The sequence below is a fragment of the Taurulus bubalis genome, assembly GCF_910589615.1.
Source record: "Taurulus bubalis genome assembly, chromosome: 6".
Taxonomy (NCBI): domain Eukaryota; kingdom Metazoa; phylum Chordata; class Actinopteri; order Perciformes; family Cottidae; genus Taurulus; species Taurulus bubalis.
The window spans coordinates 13,104,633-13,126,510 of NC_136594.1; the positions used below are offsets into that span (position 1 = coordinate 13,104,633).

At 39.9% G+C, this 21,878-nt stretch overlaps 1 protein-coding gene across 1 annotated transcript; it reads left to right on the forward strand.

Annotated features, from left to right (window-relative positions):
- Positions 1-1,607: 1,607 nt before the first annotated feature.
- Positions 1,608-17,715, forward strand: spock3 (SPARC (osteonectin), cwcv and kazal like domains proteoglycan 3). Its single transcript, XM_079220162.1, has 11 exons — positions 1,608-1,858; positions 2,020-2,142; positions 10,122-10,161; positions 11,851-11,959; positions 12,749-12,857; positions 12,995-13,103; positions 13,366-13,479; positions 13,597-13,818; positions 14,566-14,628; positions 14,759-14,896; positions 15,494-17,715. Exons 2-11 carry the CDS (start codon positions 2,020-2,022, stop codon positions 15,649-15,651), a joined length of 1,185 nt encoding a protein of 394 aa, XP_079076288.1. The 5' UTR covers positions 1,608-1,858; the 3' UTR covers positions 15,652-17,715.
- The last annotated feature ends 4,163 nt before the right edge of the window (positions 17,716-21,878 follow it).

Consider the following 21,878-nt stretch of genomic DNA (forward strand, 5'->3'; position numbering starts at 1 on the left):
ACACACACACACACACACACACACACACACAAAACACCTCTTTTACTGCTTCCATCCGCACAAATTTCATAAAGCACAAGCTAACAGTACGCCCTAAAGAATGGCCGTGTCAACCACAGTCCTGCACACCGCCATCTTCACGACTATCTTGTCATAACCAAGATTAGATCACCTGTTTGTGTTGATCAGAGAGAACAAAGTGTGCTTTAAAGACGAGGCGCCTCCAACCACAATGGCTTCTCTACCACCAGTTTCCTGTTTATATGTTGCTCACTTCCTGTTGGAGTGAACACAGAAAAACATCCCAAACAAATGCTGTAGTCTGTACATGTGTGTGCTAATGCAGTTGACCACTTAGCATCTCAGTTACGCAGGACCCGCGATACACGTGCGTCTCTCTGATGCAGTCATGCATGCTTCATGTTCTAATTTGACTTTCAAATAGCTGCACCCTGTCATCTTTTCCACATGCCCACACACACTTTTTTTTCACAGCCTCTTATGAAGATGAAGATGTGAAGCTGAGGTCAAGGTTGGTTTCTACAGCAACTGTGCATAATAATGCCTTGACCCACCTGACCATCAGACTCCTCTGTGAAGAGCCTGGAAATAATATTAATATACTCTAACGTCCTCGCCCTCTCCATGTTTGCAAGGTTTTTGCTCTTTTATTCCCACAGCATTCACTTCTCTGTCCTCCTCTTTATCTTGTTCACTTGTTCAATGTGAATCATATGCTGTGGCCTTTACAGTCACCAGTGTAGTTGAAAATCTATGGAAAATATTGACATGACATGTTAGACAAAGATCTAACAACAGATAAGAGAGTATCTTCCTGTAGAGTTCAGACACTTGTAGAAGCCATATTGAAGGTGTTCTGGTGGCTTAACACCTCACTAAGTTGTTTTTTTCCTTCAATTCATCACCCATCTGTTTGTCTGTTTGCCGTTGTGGCAAAACTGCGGCTGTCGTTGTGATATCCTGTTGTAGAATGTGTTCGGTGTTAGCCTGAAACATATACATACCAACATACCAACTCTGAGGGAGAATGTTTTGGGGCTTTGCAATGTCCTAGAAAGGACTACACTGCACTGACAGAGGGCGGGTCCACTCGCCTCCATGAATCACCCGGAGTGGACCATTTACGTGCATTTATTATGGAGACAGTGTTATCTAGCATCAATTTACAGTCCTGAGAAAACCTCTGCCAGGAATGTGAGTGGAACTCACGAGTCACTACTGTATGAACAAGCCTGAGCGCCTCCCATGTGATGGCTGTAACAAAGCAGAAACATGGGCCAAGTAAAGGACACAAACAGATCGGGTATACAGTACATTAAGTAGTTTTTGGGAAAGGAAACTCCTATCTTTGTATTCGTATTATTAACATTATAGTTACTGGTCTTACATTATGGCTGTTTTTGTTTGTTGTTGTTTTAAATGCTATCAGTAAATCATTGCCCATGTTTTGCCCTGATATGAACCAACTACTTTATCACAGCATTGCACAAGGTGTTTTTCATAAGAGGTCATCACTGGAAGACACTTTCGCGGCGGCCTGATAGCAGCCCACAGTGAGCCATCATGACTGTTTCATCCGCACTGAGGAGAGGCAGAGAAGAAGAAAAAAGAAAAGAGGGACAGAGCGCCGGGCCCGCGCACACGGTGCCCTGCGCGTTCCCGTTTTCTGCTGCGCACAGACAGCCGGTGCGGAGAGAGAGAGAGAGAGAGAGAGAGAGAGAGAGAGAGAGAGAGAGAGAGAGAGAGAGAGAGAGAGAGAGAGAGAGAGAGCTGTTATTACTAGTGACAGAAAACGGCAGCGAGCACATACAGTCTGGATAGCAGCTGATGCGACAAGGTAGGAGAACACGCACCTCCGCGTCATTATATCCAGTGTTGACGATCATCATTCACCGTGGAGGTGATGCAGATTGAGCAGCCTCTGTTTTCAACGCGATTGCGGTGTCCTCCAGCCTGTTCTGATGTCCTTCTCTTCGTGCTGTTGTTGTGTGTCCGCAGATGCTGAGCGTCGCCGTGCTGTGTCTGTGTGCTGTCGCCCTCGGACACGTCTCCGCTCGCTCCGACAGCGGCAATTTTTTGGATGATAAGTGGCTCGCTGGGAGATGGGATAAATTCAGAGATGTAAGTCATATTTCTGGGCTTATATTATTCACGCCGTTTCTTCTCATCATCTCGTTTACACCCCCCCACACACCACCCGTTTCTCATTTTAGCTCATTGGTTTGTGATCATGCGCTCCTCGTTTTCTCGTTGTGTCCGAGCCCACGTCCGCCACTGAGACAGTGAATACACTGGCCGTACTGGGATGGTTCTCTCCTGTGAGCGTGTGTCCCCGTTTAGCAAAAATAGCCAAGGCCTCTGCGAAGCACAAATGTGCACAGCCTAGCTGTCCAAGGGGAGTTACTGAGTCCCAGAAAGGGGCCTAATTACGGGCAGGGTTAGGGAGGGGGGGAGTCCGCAGCAGCGAGGCCTGGATGTGTTTTTTGTTTCCAGTAATAGACACCTGCCTCAAGGTAGTGGCAACTCACCAGACTCGGCCCCTTCCAAGGATCCCAAACAACAGCGTTTGCTGCCGGATGGCACCTTGCCTTACTCCATAACATTACCTTGTTTGTTAATACACCTATGTATTTATTAGAGCTTATTTCAAATACACAGTGGCTGTTGTTTATAACTGGATCGAGCATTTGCTTTTGCCAAATCAGGCAGATGCTTATTTCACTTATTCTAATGTGGACCTTTTGGGTTTTTTTTAAATAATATTGTGTGATTGCATTTATTGTTCCATGACGCAGGAAAGTGAAATAAAATGGCAATTTATTACAGGCTAGAATTAGTTTATTGTACATTGTGTATTGTGGCTCTGGTTTGTTCATGTCATATGTGTTACATAAAGTAGTCAAACAAGTGCAGTTTAAAAATATTAATTATGAAAAGATTAATAACCTATCGATGCCTGTCCTTCAACTCATTACAATATTTCAGAGTGAAACCCCAGATCTTCACTGGTCTGATAAATATCTTTGGCCAGCTTGCTGCAAATAATTACTATATTTATTCTTTCCGCTGTCACATGGAATACTTATATTTATTAGACATCACCTTACGTATGTGAAGACAAATGCTTTTTTTTTTGAGTGATGAAACACACATTTAGGCTTCATGTTAAATTATGTTATTAGCTGTAGATTACAGATAAACGACTGTGGGAATCTCTACATTCATATGAAGTAATGTCACAAATTACAGAACTAAAATGAATAGAATGTAATGTAAAAGGAATGTTCAAGTCATTCCTTATTACAATGCATCGCACTGCAGGTTTCAAGTGGATTGTCTTTATTAGAAGGATATCTTGCCTCTAACCACAGATTACAGTAAATGAGTCCACACAACAGCAGTGATTTGTACATGCTTGCTCTTGCACTTAGTCACTCGCTCACTCACTCACTCACTCAAGCACAAACACACACGCACACACACACACACACACACACACACACACACACGCACACAATGAAACATTTGTGCACATACTATGCACACATACGTTATGAGAAACATTATTTTGCTCAGGAGCTATGCAAAAACAAGAGGGTTTACATAATGCACCAGAGAAAATACACTTGTCATGCACACTAGCTTCACCATGCTGCACACATGCATGCATTATGTTTTTCTGAATTAGAGCCCTTTATATTCCTTGTCAGGTGGATAGAAACAAGCAGGAGCAACGTTCTCTTTAATTTCCAAAGATTGAGGGCAGGTGCTGTCTCTTTTAGACATGTTCTATGTGCACTTTGTTCCAGGTTTTTTCCATCTTTCATTTGGCCTCCCTACCACACTTACTGTAAGTGTGTGAACCCAGCGGCTAAGGTGGACACATGTGACTCACCAGGTCCAACTATTGAGCAGGATTTGGATTATGTAAATACGGTGTTGGGACCGAATGCTAGAGAGAAAATGTGATTGGCCATGTGCTGGCTATGGAAGATGATTAGAATTCTGAGAGACAGAGCTTGGTGATTGTGTTAATTCAAACAAAGGTCTATATATACCCCCAATGGCACTACAAGGAAAATGAACCTTACCTATTCCGAACAGAAATAAAAAGACTGAGAGGGAGGGACGGGATAATAAGAGTGGAAAGGAACGATGAAAGAGTGAAGTGTATGGCGGTGGACTGAAGGCTCTCTGTGCATTCACAACTGTGTTCTAACCTTGAGGTTTCAGGTATTAGAGACAGAGGTGGTGCACAAAAGCTGTATGTGCTCTGTGTATAGTGCAAGCCTGTTATTTCCTGTTTCGTGATATGTCCCAGATTGTATGTGCGTCACTGTGTGATTTTGCATTCTTTCACACAGAACTTCATCAATACTGGTACAAAAGTATAGTTTTCAACTAAATAACTAAGAGGCAGTGACAGTTAGTCTTGGCTAAGCTAAGCTTATTTACCTTTATCTTTGTTTGTTTGTTACCAATTAGATCACCAATATGTTTTCAGTGGTATATGCAGGTCATAAACCCTGTACAGATATCTATTGTAATTATATTTTCTTTTGCTCTAGTCTAGATGGTACATATAGTGAACATAAAGATCATGTTAACTGTACTTCAGAGATTAATAGCCTATATAAAAATATATTTTCAGGGAGTGGATTGATTAACATGCTTGATTAAACTCTAAACATTAACTTTGTAATAACTGGAGCTGGTGGCAGGGGCTCAACGTCACAGTTTCCAACACAGGTTGCACCACAGAATCTAGTTTCTACATATAAATTAATTTTAATTAAATATTTATCCATGCTAGGTTCATGCCAATCACCAAAATCACTTCAGTTAGGTTAGCTTAATCAAATATTTCCTTCTCACTTTGAATTGTATAAATCCAACTAACCCTGAAACATATTTATTCATGTATGCATAAACAAAGTCATCCCGACATAGAGTGATGCAGGAGTGAGCCCCGGAACACGAAAATGAGTCAGCATATTTGCACTTTTGGTTCCCTCATCTCGAAGTCAATGGGTTTTTGGTCATATGCCTGAAATAGGGTTTGTGGTTAACACAAGCTTAAGAGATTTTAAAGTTCTGAAATAAAATGTGTCAGTAGACATCCCTCTTGGGTATTTTGAAATATATAAGTGTCTTAAAAAGGCGGCTGCTAACAAGAGGCTAATGAAACGTCAAAACGATATCACGCCGACTACTCAGCCTTTACAGCCTGTGACTGTGGTGTAGTTCTTTAACTGAACAACGGCTTTTTAATTCTGACGATTGCATTTACACTTCATAAATCAAAATCATAAAAGTGGTATTCATCTGTGAAGATTATCTTGCTGAACAGAAAGTGCAAGTATCATAATGTATGTTTGTCTAAGAGCTTATCTTCTGCAATAATTCCAATTCCCATTGGGTATTTTTGTCACAGGAACAAGTGCCCCGCTAACATCTGGTATTGTCCTAAAAAAAAAAAGGTCAGACCTGTCACACTCTTTTTGGAAGTTATATCACAACTTGTGAAGTTACAGAAACTGTTTACATTGCTTTTGATTGGACAGAGCTACAAATGTTTCCCAGCAGCTTATTTTTGTTGCGACAGTCTCCTCTAGCTAAGGTATTCCTTACATTTTAATGGTGTAACACAATTTATTATATCACTAGTAGGCCAGCTAAATATAACTCAAAATAACTTTAAAAAGAGCTAGTTAACCAAATCTGGTTGCTGACTGACCTCAAGACTAATCTATAATGTGATTAATTATCATGACGGTAGTTTGGGGGTTTTAGTTTGGAATTAAACTCTTTAGCTGTTGGTGCCCTCTTATTCCTACGATAACATATGCACAGTTGTCACACACTTTGTTTTTCTCTCAGAAATGCAAATCTCACATACTGGTACTCTATGCCAAACTTTGCTTGACTGTGATTTACATTTTACATGTGAGGCATGCACTTCACACTTTTGCTTTCATCTCTCAGCAAGAGCCATAAGTGGGTCTCCTGCACTAGATAGAGTCTCGGCCACTGACTTACTGTTCATCCGGTAAGATGTCTGGAGAGGCTCGGGGCTCTCTTTGCTTCACTGGTGCCATCACGAGTTCTTTAGACACTCTGTTCCCCTTTCTGGGCCTTGCCTTACAGAGTAAAAAAAATGTTGAACAATGTGAGGAAATACAAAATGAAGGGTGTGTGATGAAGAGCATGATGCTTAATTGTGCAGTGTCGGAGTAAATAGTTTTGACCAGGCTCATTAGAGCAGAATACACCTTTTCCTCTTCGCCTCACTTCTCCTCCTTTCTCTCTCTCTCTCTCTCTTTGTGTGTTTTTACTGTGTGTGTCTGTCCTGTGTTGTTTGGGTGAATGATGTAGGGAAGGTACAGAGCTTCAGGCCTTTTCCACTTCAAAGCACCTCAGTGTGTATTTGTGTGTGTGTTTGTGCGTGCATGCGACAAGCTTGAGCAAGACTAGCAGAGCCAGTACAGTGAAAACATGCACATATTCCTCCTGTTAGATGTTAGGCAGCAACGAGACAAGGGAGGTAAGGAAGTCATTAGGACACAATTAGTAGCAATGATGTGTGAAAACCTAAAGTAAGGGAAAAAGTGAGAAAAGTGGTTGTCAGAAGAAACATATTGTTATCGATAGACTTGTTTCTATAATAGTATCAGAATGCACACAAGCTAATTAGGATGTTAGCCAACAGAGTAAACACTATTGTTGTCTGTGTGTGTCTGTGTGTGTGTGTGTGTGTGTGTGTGTGTGTGTGTGTGTGTGTGTGTGTGTGTGTGTGTGTGTGTGCGTGCGTGCGTGTATGTGTGTGTGTGTGTATGTGTGTCTGTGTGTGTGCACACAGGACGAGAGAGAGACTGCTATAACTGCAAGGGAGAGAGAGGAAAAGAGGTGGAAAGAGATGGAGCGATAAATTGAAAAGTTGCTATTTTTAGCGTACACTCAGGAGGCCATTAGTTCTATTGTTGAATTTTGAGTTTTCTGTGTTTTTTGGAAAGTGGGTGGTTGGTTGCCTGCACAGTAAATGGCATTCTTCCAGTTATTTGATGTTTTGCAGTGCTGACAGATTATGGCACTTCAGTCAGTGTTGTGGTGATAAATGTATTCCTTTATGCGTGCGTGTGGACATGCAAACGTGTGTGTGTGTTTTTGTGTATTTCCGCGTGTGTGTTCTTGCATGCTTCTGTTGATTCCATTAAGGAATCAGACCGCAAGCACTTTTGTTGTCTTGACTGGTCTAGAGGGCTTGGCCCCCATAATGCAATGTTCTCATTATTCAGTCTCAATGGTCTGCAGTGCTAGAGGGGAACAGAAACAAAAGTACCTCTCTATTTGCCTTTACGTCTGTTAACCTTTCAGTGTGTAGGCTACTGTGCATAATTCTAAATATAAGAAACAGACAGAGCAAGTGGCCACTATTGAACTTTATCTTGACATAACATGGACCTTTTTAGAAGTGGAAGAGGGAAAAGTGAATGAGTAATGAAGAGTCTGTGGCGAAGATGCAGAGGCTCATAAAGGGACCAATGAATCAAGCGGGAGGAAAAAGAGCTGAGAAAAGCAAGAGTTGACCCTGTTCACCTGCAGCACAGGGAAGTGATACTGAGGGAGACTTCCCGACTTTTGAAAAATAACTAAGGTCATGGTCAAAGTATAAGAGTTGGCGTCATACATGCACTCCACACGCAGACACATACACAATTCAACTGCACTGACATCCGAAGAGAAAATCTCAATCGTTGCTTTGGGTTTAACAACAGTTAATAGTTGCAGAAGAAAAACATTTCGTAGTTTCTGCAATGGGGGGGCAATGCAGGAAACATCACTGAAACAGCATCTCACAAAGTCTAAGGTATGAACGTATTTAAGCTTCCTGAAACAAAATGTTCAGCCTGTTAAAAAAACCTAAACCGAACCCTAACTGCAATGTTGTACTGCAGGAAGATAATCTATTCCACCACATTTCAACAAGCATTGAACCTTTCATACATTACTGCTAACTTGTCAAGGCAGAAAACCCAGGGAACACTTTAAAGACTAAAATAAAACATTTATACCAAAGACACAGAAGTAGTACAGAACCACAAAGCCAGCTGTCGTACTGCACCTTTATAACACATATCTAGCAACTCAGGAACTCCTCACAGACAATCATCCTTTAACCTACACAAACTCCCTCAATCACGTATTGCCCTGCAAATACTGAAACCTTGAACTTGTCTCTGTACCACAACTGCAGCTGTCACTGAAAATGTACCTTGCAATAGTGTCTATTAAATTCATTTAGATTTAGATTTACAAAAGGGAAACAAGGGCCCTTTTCTACAGCACTTGGCTTAATTATTCTTTAGTTTCTTAATGCATCAAAAGTCATAACCGCTTTATGAATGCTTCTATGGCCTCCCTGTGTCATGGCCCACTCTCTGCTGTCTTTATCATCTCCTTGGTAAATGCTACATGTAGAACATAACAATGGTACAATGAATCTGCTCTACATGAGAGCTAATTGTGTCCATAGAAATGTGCACCAAAGGAAAATGGAAGGCAGAAGAAGTAAGAGCTTTGGGAAAGAACCCTCACTCACTGCTGTTTAGGTCACAAGTCGGAATTCCACTCTTTAATTGTATTTGGCACATTCTATTGGTGAAGATTTGCACAACATTGAAATGTGCAAATGTTCTAAGCTGTTATTACGCTCGGCCACCCTGAGGGATTTTTTCCCCTATTTCCCTCTGTTGCTATTTGTTTTGGCATGAGTCACACACACACAAATACACACAGACACACACACAAGTGTGCAGAACAGGTAATCATTGTGACAGATGAGAGAGAGAAGTGCAGTGTTGGGTTTGAAAGAATGCCCCAGAGAAGGAGCTGAGAGTAATGAGATCTCTGAACTTGGACTGAGTAAAACGGCACACAGCTCACTATTTCTTAAGCTCCTTTACATTTGCATCACGAGCCAGCACCCCTGGGTGTGTCTCCTACTTGTCCTTCTATTAAAAGCAGGCAAATCACTCACCGCCACGCAATCCTTCTTCAGACTGCTGAAACACATCCACGGGAAACAGTTGGAGCCATTTGATTATATCGAGGAAGGTTTTGAAAAAAAAGGTCATTTTCAAACCAAGAGTAAAACACTTTGTATGTTGGAATTATTATTAGGTTTTTTTTGCGGTAGTTTCTTTATATGCATATATATGTTCTTTATAAGTATTCCCTTTAACTTTTTAACTATCACATTTTCCCAGGAAGAGTCTGTATTTTTTAAGTGCAATTCAGTGTTTAATTAAATGTCCTTCTTATTGGACTTTATATGTACGCTCCAATCTGTAATGGCATTTTAGCAAAGCTTAGAGTCAATGGATTCATTGAACATTACAACACTTTACATTTTAACAGGAATTTTGTATATGTTGATCACATGCTTATTATAAAAATAAATATTCTGCTCTGCAAACATTTTTGTTGGGTTATTATAATTACGATGGCCCCCATTTTACTTCACTGAAAACCTCATACCTAACCTTAATTTTGAATTAAAAGCCTGTCATAGTCCGTCAATTGCAATCCACTTAAAATTTCATTTTCATGACCTAAACCAAAACCGACCTAAACAAAAAGATGTTTATATTCCTTTCAGATCTTTAAAATGTGCAGCCTATTTGGTGTGACATCCTCTCTCTATAGTAGTGCCACATATGGTATATAAACACAATTTCATGAGGCGATGTTAAGGTCATTATAAGCAGCACACACAAACACTCTTGGGCTCTTTTTTAGAGCTGTCGCCATAACATCAATATTTTCTCAACTAAATAAATGCATGCTCCATGTGTGTACATCATGGTGTGTTGGTGTGTGTTTCCTAGATTTTCATCAGTTTAATTCATTATGCAAATGTTTCACTCAATAAAACAAACCTAATCAAAATGAATTCCTTATTCTCTCTCTCTCTGTAATGCTTTCTCCTAAAGGAAGTGGAGGTTTGTATGACTGCTTAATAGTCTTGTATTTGTCATGAATAATTCATTCTAGATGTCACTTGAACAGTATTTTTATTATTTTGTTTTACCCTTTTTCAGGAGCCTGGAACATGGACTCCATCCAAGCCCTTCGACCAAGGTGGGTGTGAGAGCAGTGAGTGGTTGTGCTGTTGGCTTGTGTTCAAACAAAAAAAATACTAAAAAGGACATAAACAACTGATACCTTATCCACAGCAAAAAAAAATCTTTAAATTGGGTTACATTTTTTATGTTACTGTAACGACACTCATTGGCAAACTGCCAGCAAATGCTGCAGGATTGCTCAAAGTCAGTATGTGCATGGCATCATTTCGTTGCAATTGCACAACTACTTAAGAGGCATGGCAGTTTACATCAAGGTCATAGGTCATGCTGGCATGATTTGGCAGCCAATTATAGGAAAACAATATGGCATATCAAAACTCTAATGAATGACATTTATTCAAGGTCACCCAATTATGTAACATGAAGACTAAATGAAAAATAACGCTATGGTGAAAGTTATTATTGAGTTGTTATCAAAAATGTCATTGGCCACGCCAAACAAACAAATTGAGAGCAACAACATAACCTTGGTAAAGGTAACTATCTTCACCACACCGTGCTACATTTCAGATTACGCGTTAGATTGATCCTAAACCTTCATGTTTCTGAGTTGAATTGCATCTGTTCCTGTTCATTTAGACCGTAAAAAACATTTTCTTGCTGGAAATATGCTGCGACTAATTACTGTTACTGTGTGTGTAATAAGAATTAGTAGCAGTAAGGAAAGGACGGTGAATATCTCATGTACTTTTTTGTGAAAACATTTATTAGACCTTTACATTCACACTAATTTACCTATTGGTATTGTTATATGTGTGTGTTATTTCTAAACTATCCTGTACATTTATGTATTTGTATATGATTATCTCATTTCTCATTGAGTTAATGATGGCCATAAACTCATACACCCAGGCATTACATGAACATTTTCACTCTCACTTATCACTGTATCCCTAAACATACAGACACACACACACACACATACAGACATGTCAAGGAAACAAAAGCATTAGATGCTGCGTTGGAGGATGGAGGCAGGATAATCTGCTAAAGCTTCCCAGGGATTACAGTAAGGTTCTTTAGAGCAGAGGTCATTCTCAAACTGTTCTGAGATCAGCAGTGGGCCTTAGATCTTGCGCCATAGTTGTTACGCTGAAGGCTGACAAGCAGTCAGAAACAGCAAGCCTGTCTTACTCTTTACCAGCAAAGATCGCACCCTCAGCCACAGACTCAGATCTAAAATCAGCTCTCAAAGCCAGATATGGCACTCAGCTGTGAGATCTGATACCAGATCAGTTTTAGGATCTCAGCAAGAGCACACTAAGACTGACGCTAGCGCTAGGTGCAGGCTGTTGTGAGGTCAGAAGTAGCCTATTACCAGTTCCATCTGTTTTTAGTCGTAAGGATACTTAATGGTATTATGGCTTTCAGTTCAGCGTGAGAGACATTGCCAGTAAGTGAAGAGGCTAGAATGATATCTCACACACACACACACACACACACACACACACACACACACACACACACACACACACATTTATCCTCACAGCTTGGCTCTGTACAAATACAAATTAGGAATCATTGACTAGGAATCATTGATCTAAGATTTTAGACAACAAAAGGAAAATGTAACTCTGTTCATGAGCTTAGTCTTTAGTCTCACTTTCAATAGAGAGGCTGTGTTTGGGTTGCAGACACATCTCACACTGAAAAGAGTTCCATATCTCTGTTTTGTGTTTCCTAGGCCTTGATCCAGACAAAGACCCCTGTCTTAAGATCAAGTGCAGTCGCCACAAGGTGTGTGTGGCTGAGGATTACAAGACTGCCACTTGTGTCAGCCAGAGGAGAGTTAGGTAAGAACACACACACTCTCACAACACACACTCTCACACACACACACACACACACACTTGCTCTTTTAAACAGGCCTAAGTCTCAGAGCTGTCCTTTAAATTTGCATTCAGATGTGCCATAGATGAAACACAAATGACAGGGGATTAAGAGCAATTCAAATCTCTGTACTACTTCTCTGCTCACTTATTTATGCAGCATGATAAGCAACAACACCAGAAGAGTGGCTGGCTTTCTATTTTTCCAGCTTGTCCACTGGTTGCCCGGCTCTCTTGTGACTGTTGTGCGACATTACTGTTTAGTCCAATTACCCCAGCAATGGCACTGCCTTACAACGAACACAAAGTTCTGCCAAGTGATATGAATGGGCTTTGTACGTGTGTGTGTGTGTGTGTGTGTGTGTGTGTGTGTGTGTGTGTGTGTGTGTGTGTGTGTGTGTGTGTGTGTGTGTGTGTGTCTGTCTGTCTGGGACACTACAGACTGGACAGAGGACAGTAACGCCATACTGACCTCATTTCCCATTCTTAGCAGGAACACAATTACCGCTGCACAGTGTCAGCAAATGAGAAAATAATCACATCTAAATCCAAATCCATGTCTCCTTTCTGAAATTGATGTAAGAAAAACAACATACACCATGGATGTGAAATGCTTAGACAATATTAGTTTTGGATAAAGCGGGAAATATGAACTGCACAATGATACATCGTTTGAATTCTATGTTCATATACATACGGTCAGATTTTGCGTGCTTATATGTGTAAGATAAGTATTTTGTATCTCCTCTCTAGTTTTAAAGATGCCAGTTTGTACCAGAGTCCAGGGTCAAAGTGCAAACCCTGCCCTGTGGTCCACCCCTCTCCTGTTTGTGGAACTGACGGCCACTCCTACTCCACCAAGGTAACCGCACACACAATCTCTCTCCCGAAAGAGACATATGAGGACTTTTTTTTCTTCATTTACTCTTGATGAGACACACATCCTGATCTCACTTCCTCTTCTGTCTTGTCCCATCTGTCTCTGTCGCTCCCGCTCAGTGTAAGTTAGACTACCAGGCATGCATCACAGGAAAGAAGATTGCTGTGAAGTGTTCTGGCATGTGTCCTTGCCCCTCCCAGCCCGAGCAGAGCTCTGCAGAGAAGAAAGGTACACAGTTCTGCACACATGACTGCACACTGTAAGCTAGGATACTTTGCAGGAGAAACAGTAAATTATCTTCAATTAAAAAGTCTTCCAAGCCCTTTTATAACCCTTTCTTGACAAGCTTAACCGTCTGCCCTGATGAAGTGACACTGAATCCCAACAAGCTGTGCTGTAGCTGACCCTGCCTTCTCACTTCCAGAAGGGACTAGGGGGACAATAAAGCGTCACTTTATCACCATTAATCATTAGTGTTGTTGTTCCTTAGTTTGCAGTGAGTCGGACCTGAAGGAGGTGGTGAATCGGCTGAGAGACTGGTTCAGGGTGCTGCATGAGAATGGCAACAACAAGAGAGTCAAGATCCAGAAGCCAGAGAAAGACAGTGAGTGATGTGGCATAAACAAAGCAGAGAAACAATAACATACGCAACAATGCATAATTCATTTGTACACTGGATACCTGGCTGCATCTCTCTCATTTTTTACCTTTTTCCTCGCAGAGTTCGAGGTTGGGGTGTCACCTATTTGTAAGGACCCTCTGGGCTGGATGTTCTCCCGACTGGACACAAACTTTGATGTCCAGCTGGACCAATCAGAGATCAAGAGCCTCTATCTGGACAGGAACGAGCCGTGCTCTAACGCATTCTTCAAATCATGCGATACACATGCAGACAAAGTTATAACCAGCTCTGAGTGGTGCACGTGCTTCCAGAGGTACACAGGTACGGTATCTTCATGCACTGACATGCAACACCTGAAATGCATTCACACCTGGATATGTTATTCCTCTCTCTCTGCATCTTATGATATAAGACATTAGAAGTGAAGCTCTGATTTCATACAACAATTAGGTCTTATTTGTATAGTGTTCTTACTTCTTCTTAGTGTAGCTGTGCTCATACACAGCAATAAGGGAGTGGTATCAACATGCACTTTCACTTTGATCTCTCAGCATAGTGGTTTCAGTTTTTAACTGGTGCCTTGTTTTCAACCTGTTCCATTACCCTTCATACTTTGTTGTTCCTTCCCAAGCTCAGCAGTGACTTTGGTTCATTGCACATTGTTCTGGTAACTCATAGACATGATGCTCAAACCTCTAAAATCTAGATCCAAGTTGTTATGAACCGGAAGTTTTCTCAAATGTCTTAACTAACAGATTGGCATAGTCTTCTTTGATGTACAAAATACATTATTATCCAATAATGTATTGAACCCAATATAGGACAAAACACTGCATTAGAATACTATTGGATTAGACCAAGGACGAATATAGTTTTAGTTTTTGGTGATAACGAAACTGTATGGTCGAGTCAACGGAGCTGCACTTGTAAAAGCAAAGACAAGGATAAAAAAAATCACGACGAAAGCAAAAAGTACACAAAGGAAGCAAAGTTCACTCAAACAGATGCACCCTGAGAAAAGCAGACTTCTGCAGTTTGTTACCAGCCTTCTGTGTCTCTGCCTTTCAGATTCCCCTTGTAAAGCAGAGCTGTCCAGTATCAACAAGAAGCAAGCGGGGAAGAAACTGCTTGGTGAGACACACACACAAGCACACACACACACACACAAGCACACACGCACACACTCACACTCACACACTCACACTCACAAACAGTGTGTTACCCAAATTCATTGTGTGTGTCTGTGTGTTTTGGCTGGTAGGTCAATACCTGCCGTCCTGTGATGAGGAAGGTTACTACAGGTCCCACCAGTGTCACAGCAGCAGCGGCCAGTGCTGGTGTGCAGATCGCTATGGCAACGAGGTGGCCAGCTCTCGCACTCATGGCCCTGCAAACTGCGGTAGGCAAATAGTTGGTCATGTTTCAGTGTAAGAAAACAAAGAGATCCAGTGTTATTTGCAGTTGAGACATTATGGAGGGAATAATTAATAGATGTGTGTAAACACTTGATTTCCCTTTTTTGTATTGCATGAAATCTGTCAGTAACCACAATGTATTTGTAACATAAAACTGATTGACAGGTTCATATTCGCTTGCTTGCCAAGAGTTAGATGACAAGATTACCACTCTCATATCTGTCCATTCAATTTGCAGCTGCCGCCAGCAGCAAGTTAGTTTATCTTGGCAAAATGACTGGAAACAGGAAGCATGTTTTTTTTGTAAAGGGAACAAAATCCACCGACCAACACCTCTAACTGACAAATTTCTTGACTGACAGAAAATGTTGTAAAAATCACAAGTTCTGCTTTAACTGGGTTCATGCACTTCTTGGGTGGGTAACTTCCTGCAGCATTGTCCTTGTCCATGACATTGCCAGGCTAGGTTGCTTTATGTTAAGCTTATATAGACTGTGCAGATCAATCTTCTGTGATAACTATCTACTACTTATTTCCCAAAAAAACAACTCCTTTAATTGTAAGATTTGATACATTTTCAGGCGTGATTCTGGAGTCCTCTGGAGACCTTGGCAGCGGAGACTCGCTGTTCACCGATGATGATGAAGATTCCTTTGATCTCAACGACCAGGCTGGGATGGACGATGATGACGACGAAGATGAGGATGATGACGACGACAACGACGAGTATCTGTCGTAATTTTTTTTTAAAGAAAAGAAAAAAAAGTGAAAACTGTTTGTTTGGTCAAACTGCACGTTTCTAGGTGACTCCCCAGGCAGATACTTAATCGTACTAACAGCCTATGGACTACTCTCTGTGTATTGTTTGTTCATAAGTTAAAAAAAAAAAAAAAAACATTTCCTGGCAAGCGTTTATGATTTCTCGTCCTCTCTCAGTATAAAATATGATTGGTTAATGACACTTGTGTGTCAGCCAACCAGAGAATATGACCAGGACTAATCCACAACCAATCCAATGTTCTGGATTTGGTCACATGTGCAAAGACCTCTCCCTTCTTTGGACAGTCCATGTCTTATAGTGTTCCTGTCCTTGTGCAGCACTCTGATGCCTAAGTCTGTTGATGCCTGAGGCGCAATGTTAAAGAGATTTCCCCTTCTTCGTTCCATCATCCTCTTCCTCCCAACCCCACCTCCCCTTTTACTCCTTATCAAATGTTCCTGTGTATAGGTGGGATGTTGATGATGTAGATAAGAGAATATTGCACTCTTTAGGTTTCTTTTGATCTTGATTTGTAATCGTGACTGTAACTGTGTGGAAAAACAAGATAACAGTTAGACATGCTTCATTAGGAGAATTAAGGCAAAAAAACAAAAAACACAGCGTGAGTTGGATAACAATCAGAACCGACATGCTATCTGTTTTCACAGAGACACAAATCAAGTCAAATCATCTCAAAGACTCAGCAACAAAGAAAAGACAAATTACTGCTTGGCCGGTGGTGGTAGGGGGGGAAATGTTATTGTTATCTATTTTTCTAATCCATTGTTGGATGAATACAGATGATGAAACAGATTTGTCGTAGCATGTCTAATACTGCGTGATGTTGTTTCAGTCTGTAGAACCAGAGGCTAAACCTTTGTGGAACTCAAAACATAATGGAGCTTGAGGGGAAAATGGTCCCTCAAGCGTGTACAGATGAAACTGCACTTAGTTATAAACTGCTTGAGACACAAGTCTGTGGGATAAAAAAAAGAAATAACAAAGTTTACTGTCCTTTAATACGTCAGTGAGCTAAAACGAAACCTCACCACAGCTCAGAAGTGGAGTTGATGTTTTACATTTTACGTTAGTTGAGCACACTGTTTAACAGAATAACTCTCTTGCAAGGTAATAAAACCACAGAGCCACGAAAACCTGTTAGAAATGTCTGGCAGGGGATAAAGGGTGAGGTGTGCCTTTCACCGATAAGGACAGATGGTGGGGATAGTGTAAGAAGCATGCTTAATGGACTGGCAGAAGCTCGCTGGGCTTCACTGTCCAGCCCTGATACTATTTGGGTTTTGATATGGCTTGTGTTTTGGGTCTCTCTCGCGATGATGTAACATAGGTCATATTTCAGATCTTTTGATTTGTTCCATAGGATCGCTAGAATGTAAAGAAGCACAGATGAAGTTAGCAGTTAAGGCATAAAGAACACTTAGATTCTGCTGGATTTGAAAATGTTTTATATATTAGTACACTGGCCATAGGAAGCTTTGGTTTAGAGAGCTTTATATGAAAGACAGATGATTATCTTACAGTGTTTTGCTTTTACTTTGTTTTAAAAGCTTGATTTGTACCTGATTTGTTCTAACTACTTATAGTGTATATCCGTCAGGGTTGAGAACTGAAACTGATCCCAGATGTGTGTATTCTTGACAAGTCCTGTGACTGTTTATGCAGACCTGGGATTAGATTAGCTCCTATGTTCATTTTCAATTATTAATCTGCCTTCGGGCATCATCTGTTGAAATTCCATGTTAAGACCTGAAAAGTGCCATCTAACTGTCCAATAGTTTGGTTTTTTGCTCCCTTCATTCCTTTTAACTTGGAATTTCAATCCACTTTAGGAAAATGTTTCAGTCTTAAAGTGTGCTGTTTCATGAGTGTGATGACATGCAAATCATTTTAATGACCTCAGACACTGTAGCCACTCTCAACCAATCACACATTATCATCACAGCTCTGATATGTTTCAAGGTTATGATACAGATGCATTTTTTTACAGTGTATGTATAATTTGCTGAAATAAAAGCTATATTGACCAATGTTTGCTTGACTGAGTGCTACTTGGAGGACGGACATGAATATATACAGCAAATTCTTGTTTATTTGTTTCCAAAGTTTCTGTTCTATGTGAATTGTTTCGTTTCTGCATTTATCTGCTTATATTCAGGAAAAGACATGCAAGCTGTCTGAGGTTTGTGCTATAAAGGTTGAGTATGCTTAAATATATGAGAATACGGGAACTGAGAAAACACAAGCATCACAAGTTAACCAACAATTTAAAGGTGCAGAACTGTTGTTTAGAGGGGTCATGAAATAACACAACACCTGCAATAAAGGGAAGCTGAAAATATATTTACATTACTAATTTTAAAACAGAGCAAGCTGACAGTCAGGAGTGACCAACTCTGTTTGTTTGAGTTATGTCTGCAGGAACATTACTGCATTATGTATGTGAAGAACAGGTGAATATTTTATAAGCCCCTGTCACACCCACAGCATACATGTATGCATGCACAGAGCACATACAAGCACACATAGCACATGTAGAGCAAAACACAAACACTTAGGGAATCAATACAGGAAAAAGGCACATTCATTGGCCTAGAAAAGTTTATTTTCTTTTTTTCTTCTTTTTTTTGCTGTAAGCATTATAATTGCTTTTACACAGCCCAGTGTACGCAGGACGCAGGAAGTCACTGGGTAAATATCCAATGTTCATTTCACACACATTTCCTCTGTCTTTATGTGCTGACCATAGAAAGTGGAGAGATACCATCTCTGTGGCTAATTTCCACACAGCGGAGCCTGTTGTTGGAGGCCGTCCAACAATAAAAAGTAATTTGCCAGTTTATGAGGAGACGGTATGACTGAGCGCTGATGGGAAAAGCTTCAAATTGCAGGAAGCACTTATGATGTTTGGAAATCGGGTTTCTTGGATAAGCAATAACCTGTGACGCAGGTTCTTTTATCACTTCCACACTCTGCTGCGTGATGAGGTATTGTTGCTGTATGAGGTGTGATCACCCACTGTGTTTGTGTTATTAGGCCTCATATATTGATATGATCATATTGATAGGCATAGAAACATGTCAGTTCAGTGTGAAACGATTTAACGACAAGGTTCATAGTGGCTAGTTTTGAGCTTTTGAAGTGATCACATGATCTTCATCAGCAGATTCAGTTTTTCAATTTCCTGAGCACTTATAGAGTTTTTTGCTCAAGAATAGTCTCTGAACCTTAGTTTGAGTTTAAATAATTGAGTTTTGCTTTTGTATACATTTGCCAAATCATATACTGGTATTCAATATTTCAAAAATAATAATAAAATACAATCGTTACCCTATTTCGACCATATCACTCGTCCCAACTTGAGAAATGAAAAATTAAATTAAACATGATGTGTTTGGCCTTGTTCTTTTTACTCTTACTATGGTGCGTCATTCGATCCTCTGTAAGAGGTTTACTCTCTGTTTGTCTGTCTACAGCAGCATTGTGAGCTCTTTTCATCGTGGAAGTCTGGTTTGTGTATGTAAGCACCACTGAAAAGGTCTGAGCTGAGCAGCTGAAGAGGCAGTGTGGCTCACCTTAATGGTGAAGTCACTGTTTGGTCAATACACTCTCTGACACAGACACACACAGACACTTAGCAGGCTCGTGTTACAACGCCTGAGTCAGCATACAATACACATCCATACAGGATGAGGCAGAACGGGTTTAACGGTTGTAAACTATTTAACAGCTGAATCCGAGCATAAATGCTGCTTTCAAGAAGAAAATGATTATTTCATACACTGCCTTTGCTGAGAAGACTATAAGATGACATACAGTATCTGACATGCAAAGTAAATAAATAAAATGCACATATACTTTAGAATATGCTGAAATAAAGAGTTTCAAATATTAAAAAGAGCTAAGAAAAAGCATGTATTTGAGATTTATTTAATATGTATTCTGAGAAGCTACAATTTTACAATAAAGTGCAAGAAACTGATGTAGTTATATTTCAAAATATATGAAAAATAAGCTTTTGAAGACGTGGCTTGAAGAAGCGAACAGGGGTTGAGTTGGGTCGATAAACTCCAGCCATTAACTCACACTCATGTCCAAGGCTGCCTGCTTTGTTCATGATACAATTACAATTACAGTAAAATAAAAACAAAAACAATCCCATTCAGGCTTCCAGCTGAGGCGGCCTCCAGCACAACGTGTTTTCCTGTCTTTCCATCCAATGACAAAGGGCTTCCAGGAATGGTTACTTCGGTAATTACTGCAGAAATCACTTAGGTGTGACTCACTACCAGCCATCGAGCTGTTTTCCTCTGGATTCCTGCATTTTATGAAGGCCGACAGCGGTGTGCAGCGAGAGCTTTCACATCAATAACCTTTAACTGCTTAGTGGCTTGATTCTTGCCTGGTCAATGTTGGATTGGAAAGAACCGGGAGGGGATGAGGCAGTAATCTCTACATCTTGTAGATTGTGGATACACTCATGGGGAATCAACTTTGTGCCAGGTCTCTCTCCCTCCATGGAGATCATACACATGCTAGTGTCACTTTAATGATTTACGAAACAATTATGCTTTTTGATAATAGGTCAAATTATTATTAAACAGTCAAGGGGAAACATTCTGGTTGTGTTCTAATTCTAACTTTAGAATTAGAATACTTCTAAAATTCTCAAATTGCATTGAGCTAACATTCAAAATATGTTGGAAAATCTATGTTTGAGATACCTGCAAAAATACAGATATTAAATGCAGAGTATATTTGGAGGCTATTTGGTTGTAAAGATAAGACATATTTCATCTACATTTATAAACTCAGTTTATAAATGTTCATCCAGCGTACCAACTACTTTATTTAGATTTCATCTTTTCTGAATCAAAATCTGAATTAGGTCATGAGATGTCGAATAACTTCCAAAAAAGGGACATGGAATCAAAATGGCAACATAATGTATTCTCCTTAAGTGGATTCAGAGAATTCTAAACTTGTTATTTCTGGTATGAGGCTGAAATGTCATTTTGTTCTCATTATATTTGAAGGGCATGACATTTAAATGGATTTGCAATGGAGATGCCATTTATTTAACAGGATTTGCTGCCCTCAGGTGGTTAATGTCAGACCCCACAGCTCCCTTGTATAACAGTCTTTCTCAAGTAATGTTTGTTACCTTTGATGCATTAGAGGAATACTGTCAATGAAAACTTTCAATTTTGGGTTTGGGTTTGTTAACACAATCTGAAATCTCCTCAGGAACTTGGGCTGCAGTTTGGGTTAATTGTACTTTTTCCCACAACAATTGGAAAATCCTTTCCATGAATTTTGACTATTTTGATGCAGCACAAGTGCTGCTTTCCATCTGTATATTTATCAAATGAATTATTTGTCTCTTGCACATCACCTTTTATACTTTGTGTCAGCAGACCCTGAGATTTAGGGACTGGACAGTGACAGTGCAATATTTTAGAAACACTTTTTGCAAATAACTACATGCTGTTATCTACATTTGACATTTAAAACTAAAAGCCGTTGAGTGTTTTTTTAACCACTGATAGTGAAATATCACTCAGTTCTCACCTGCACCAAGAACGCACCTGTGCAAACAACTGCAACCAATTAGATCACTTAGAGCAGAGCTTGATCACCAGAAATAGGATTCAGCTTTGCTTTTTGGTGTGCCCAACTATATCTATATATCTATATCTATACCTATATATATATATATATATATATATATATATATATATATATATATATATATATATATATATATAGATATAGATATAGATATAGATATATATATATATATATATATATATCTATATATACATATATATATATATATGAATATGAATGAGAGAGAGAGAGAGAGAGAGGACTGTAATCGTAATATGCTGTATTTTGTTTACAGTACAATATAGTAACTATGTTCAGACCACCTTTTGTTGAAGTCATTGTGTATAATTATATACTGTTATGGTATGAATATTGAGAATACAATTTTGTGTTTTCCGAGTGCTTTTGAGTTCATATTCTATATTTACAGCATGCTACAAATTATTCTATATTCACGTTATATATTTATCAGTGTAGCAGTGCAGTATTCACGTTATATATTTATCAGTGTAGCAGTGCAGTATGGGGGAGCTATTTATTTGGTTGTGATGTAAATAGTTTAGAGGTTTTATACAGTT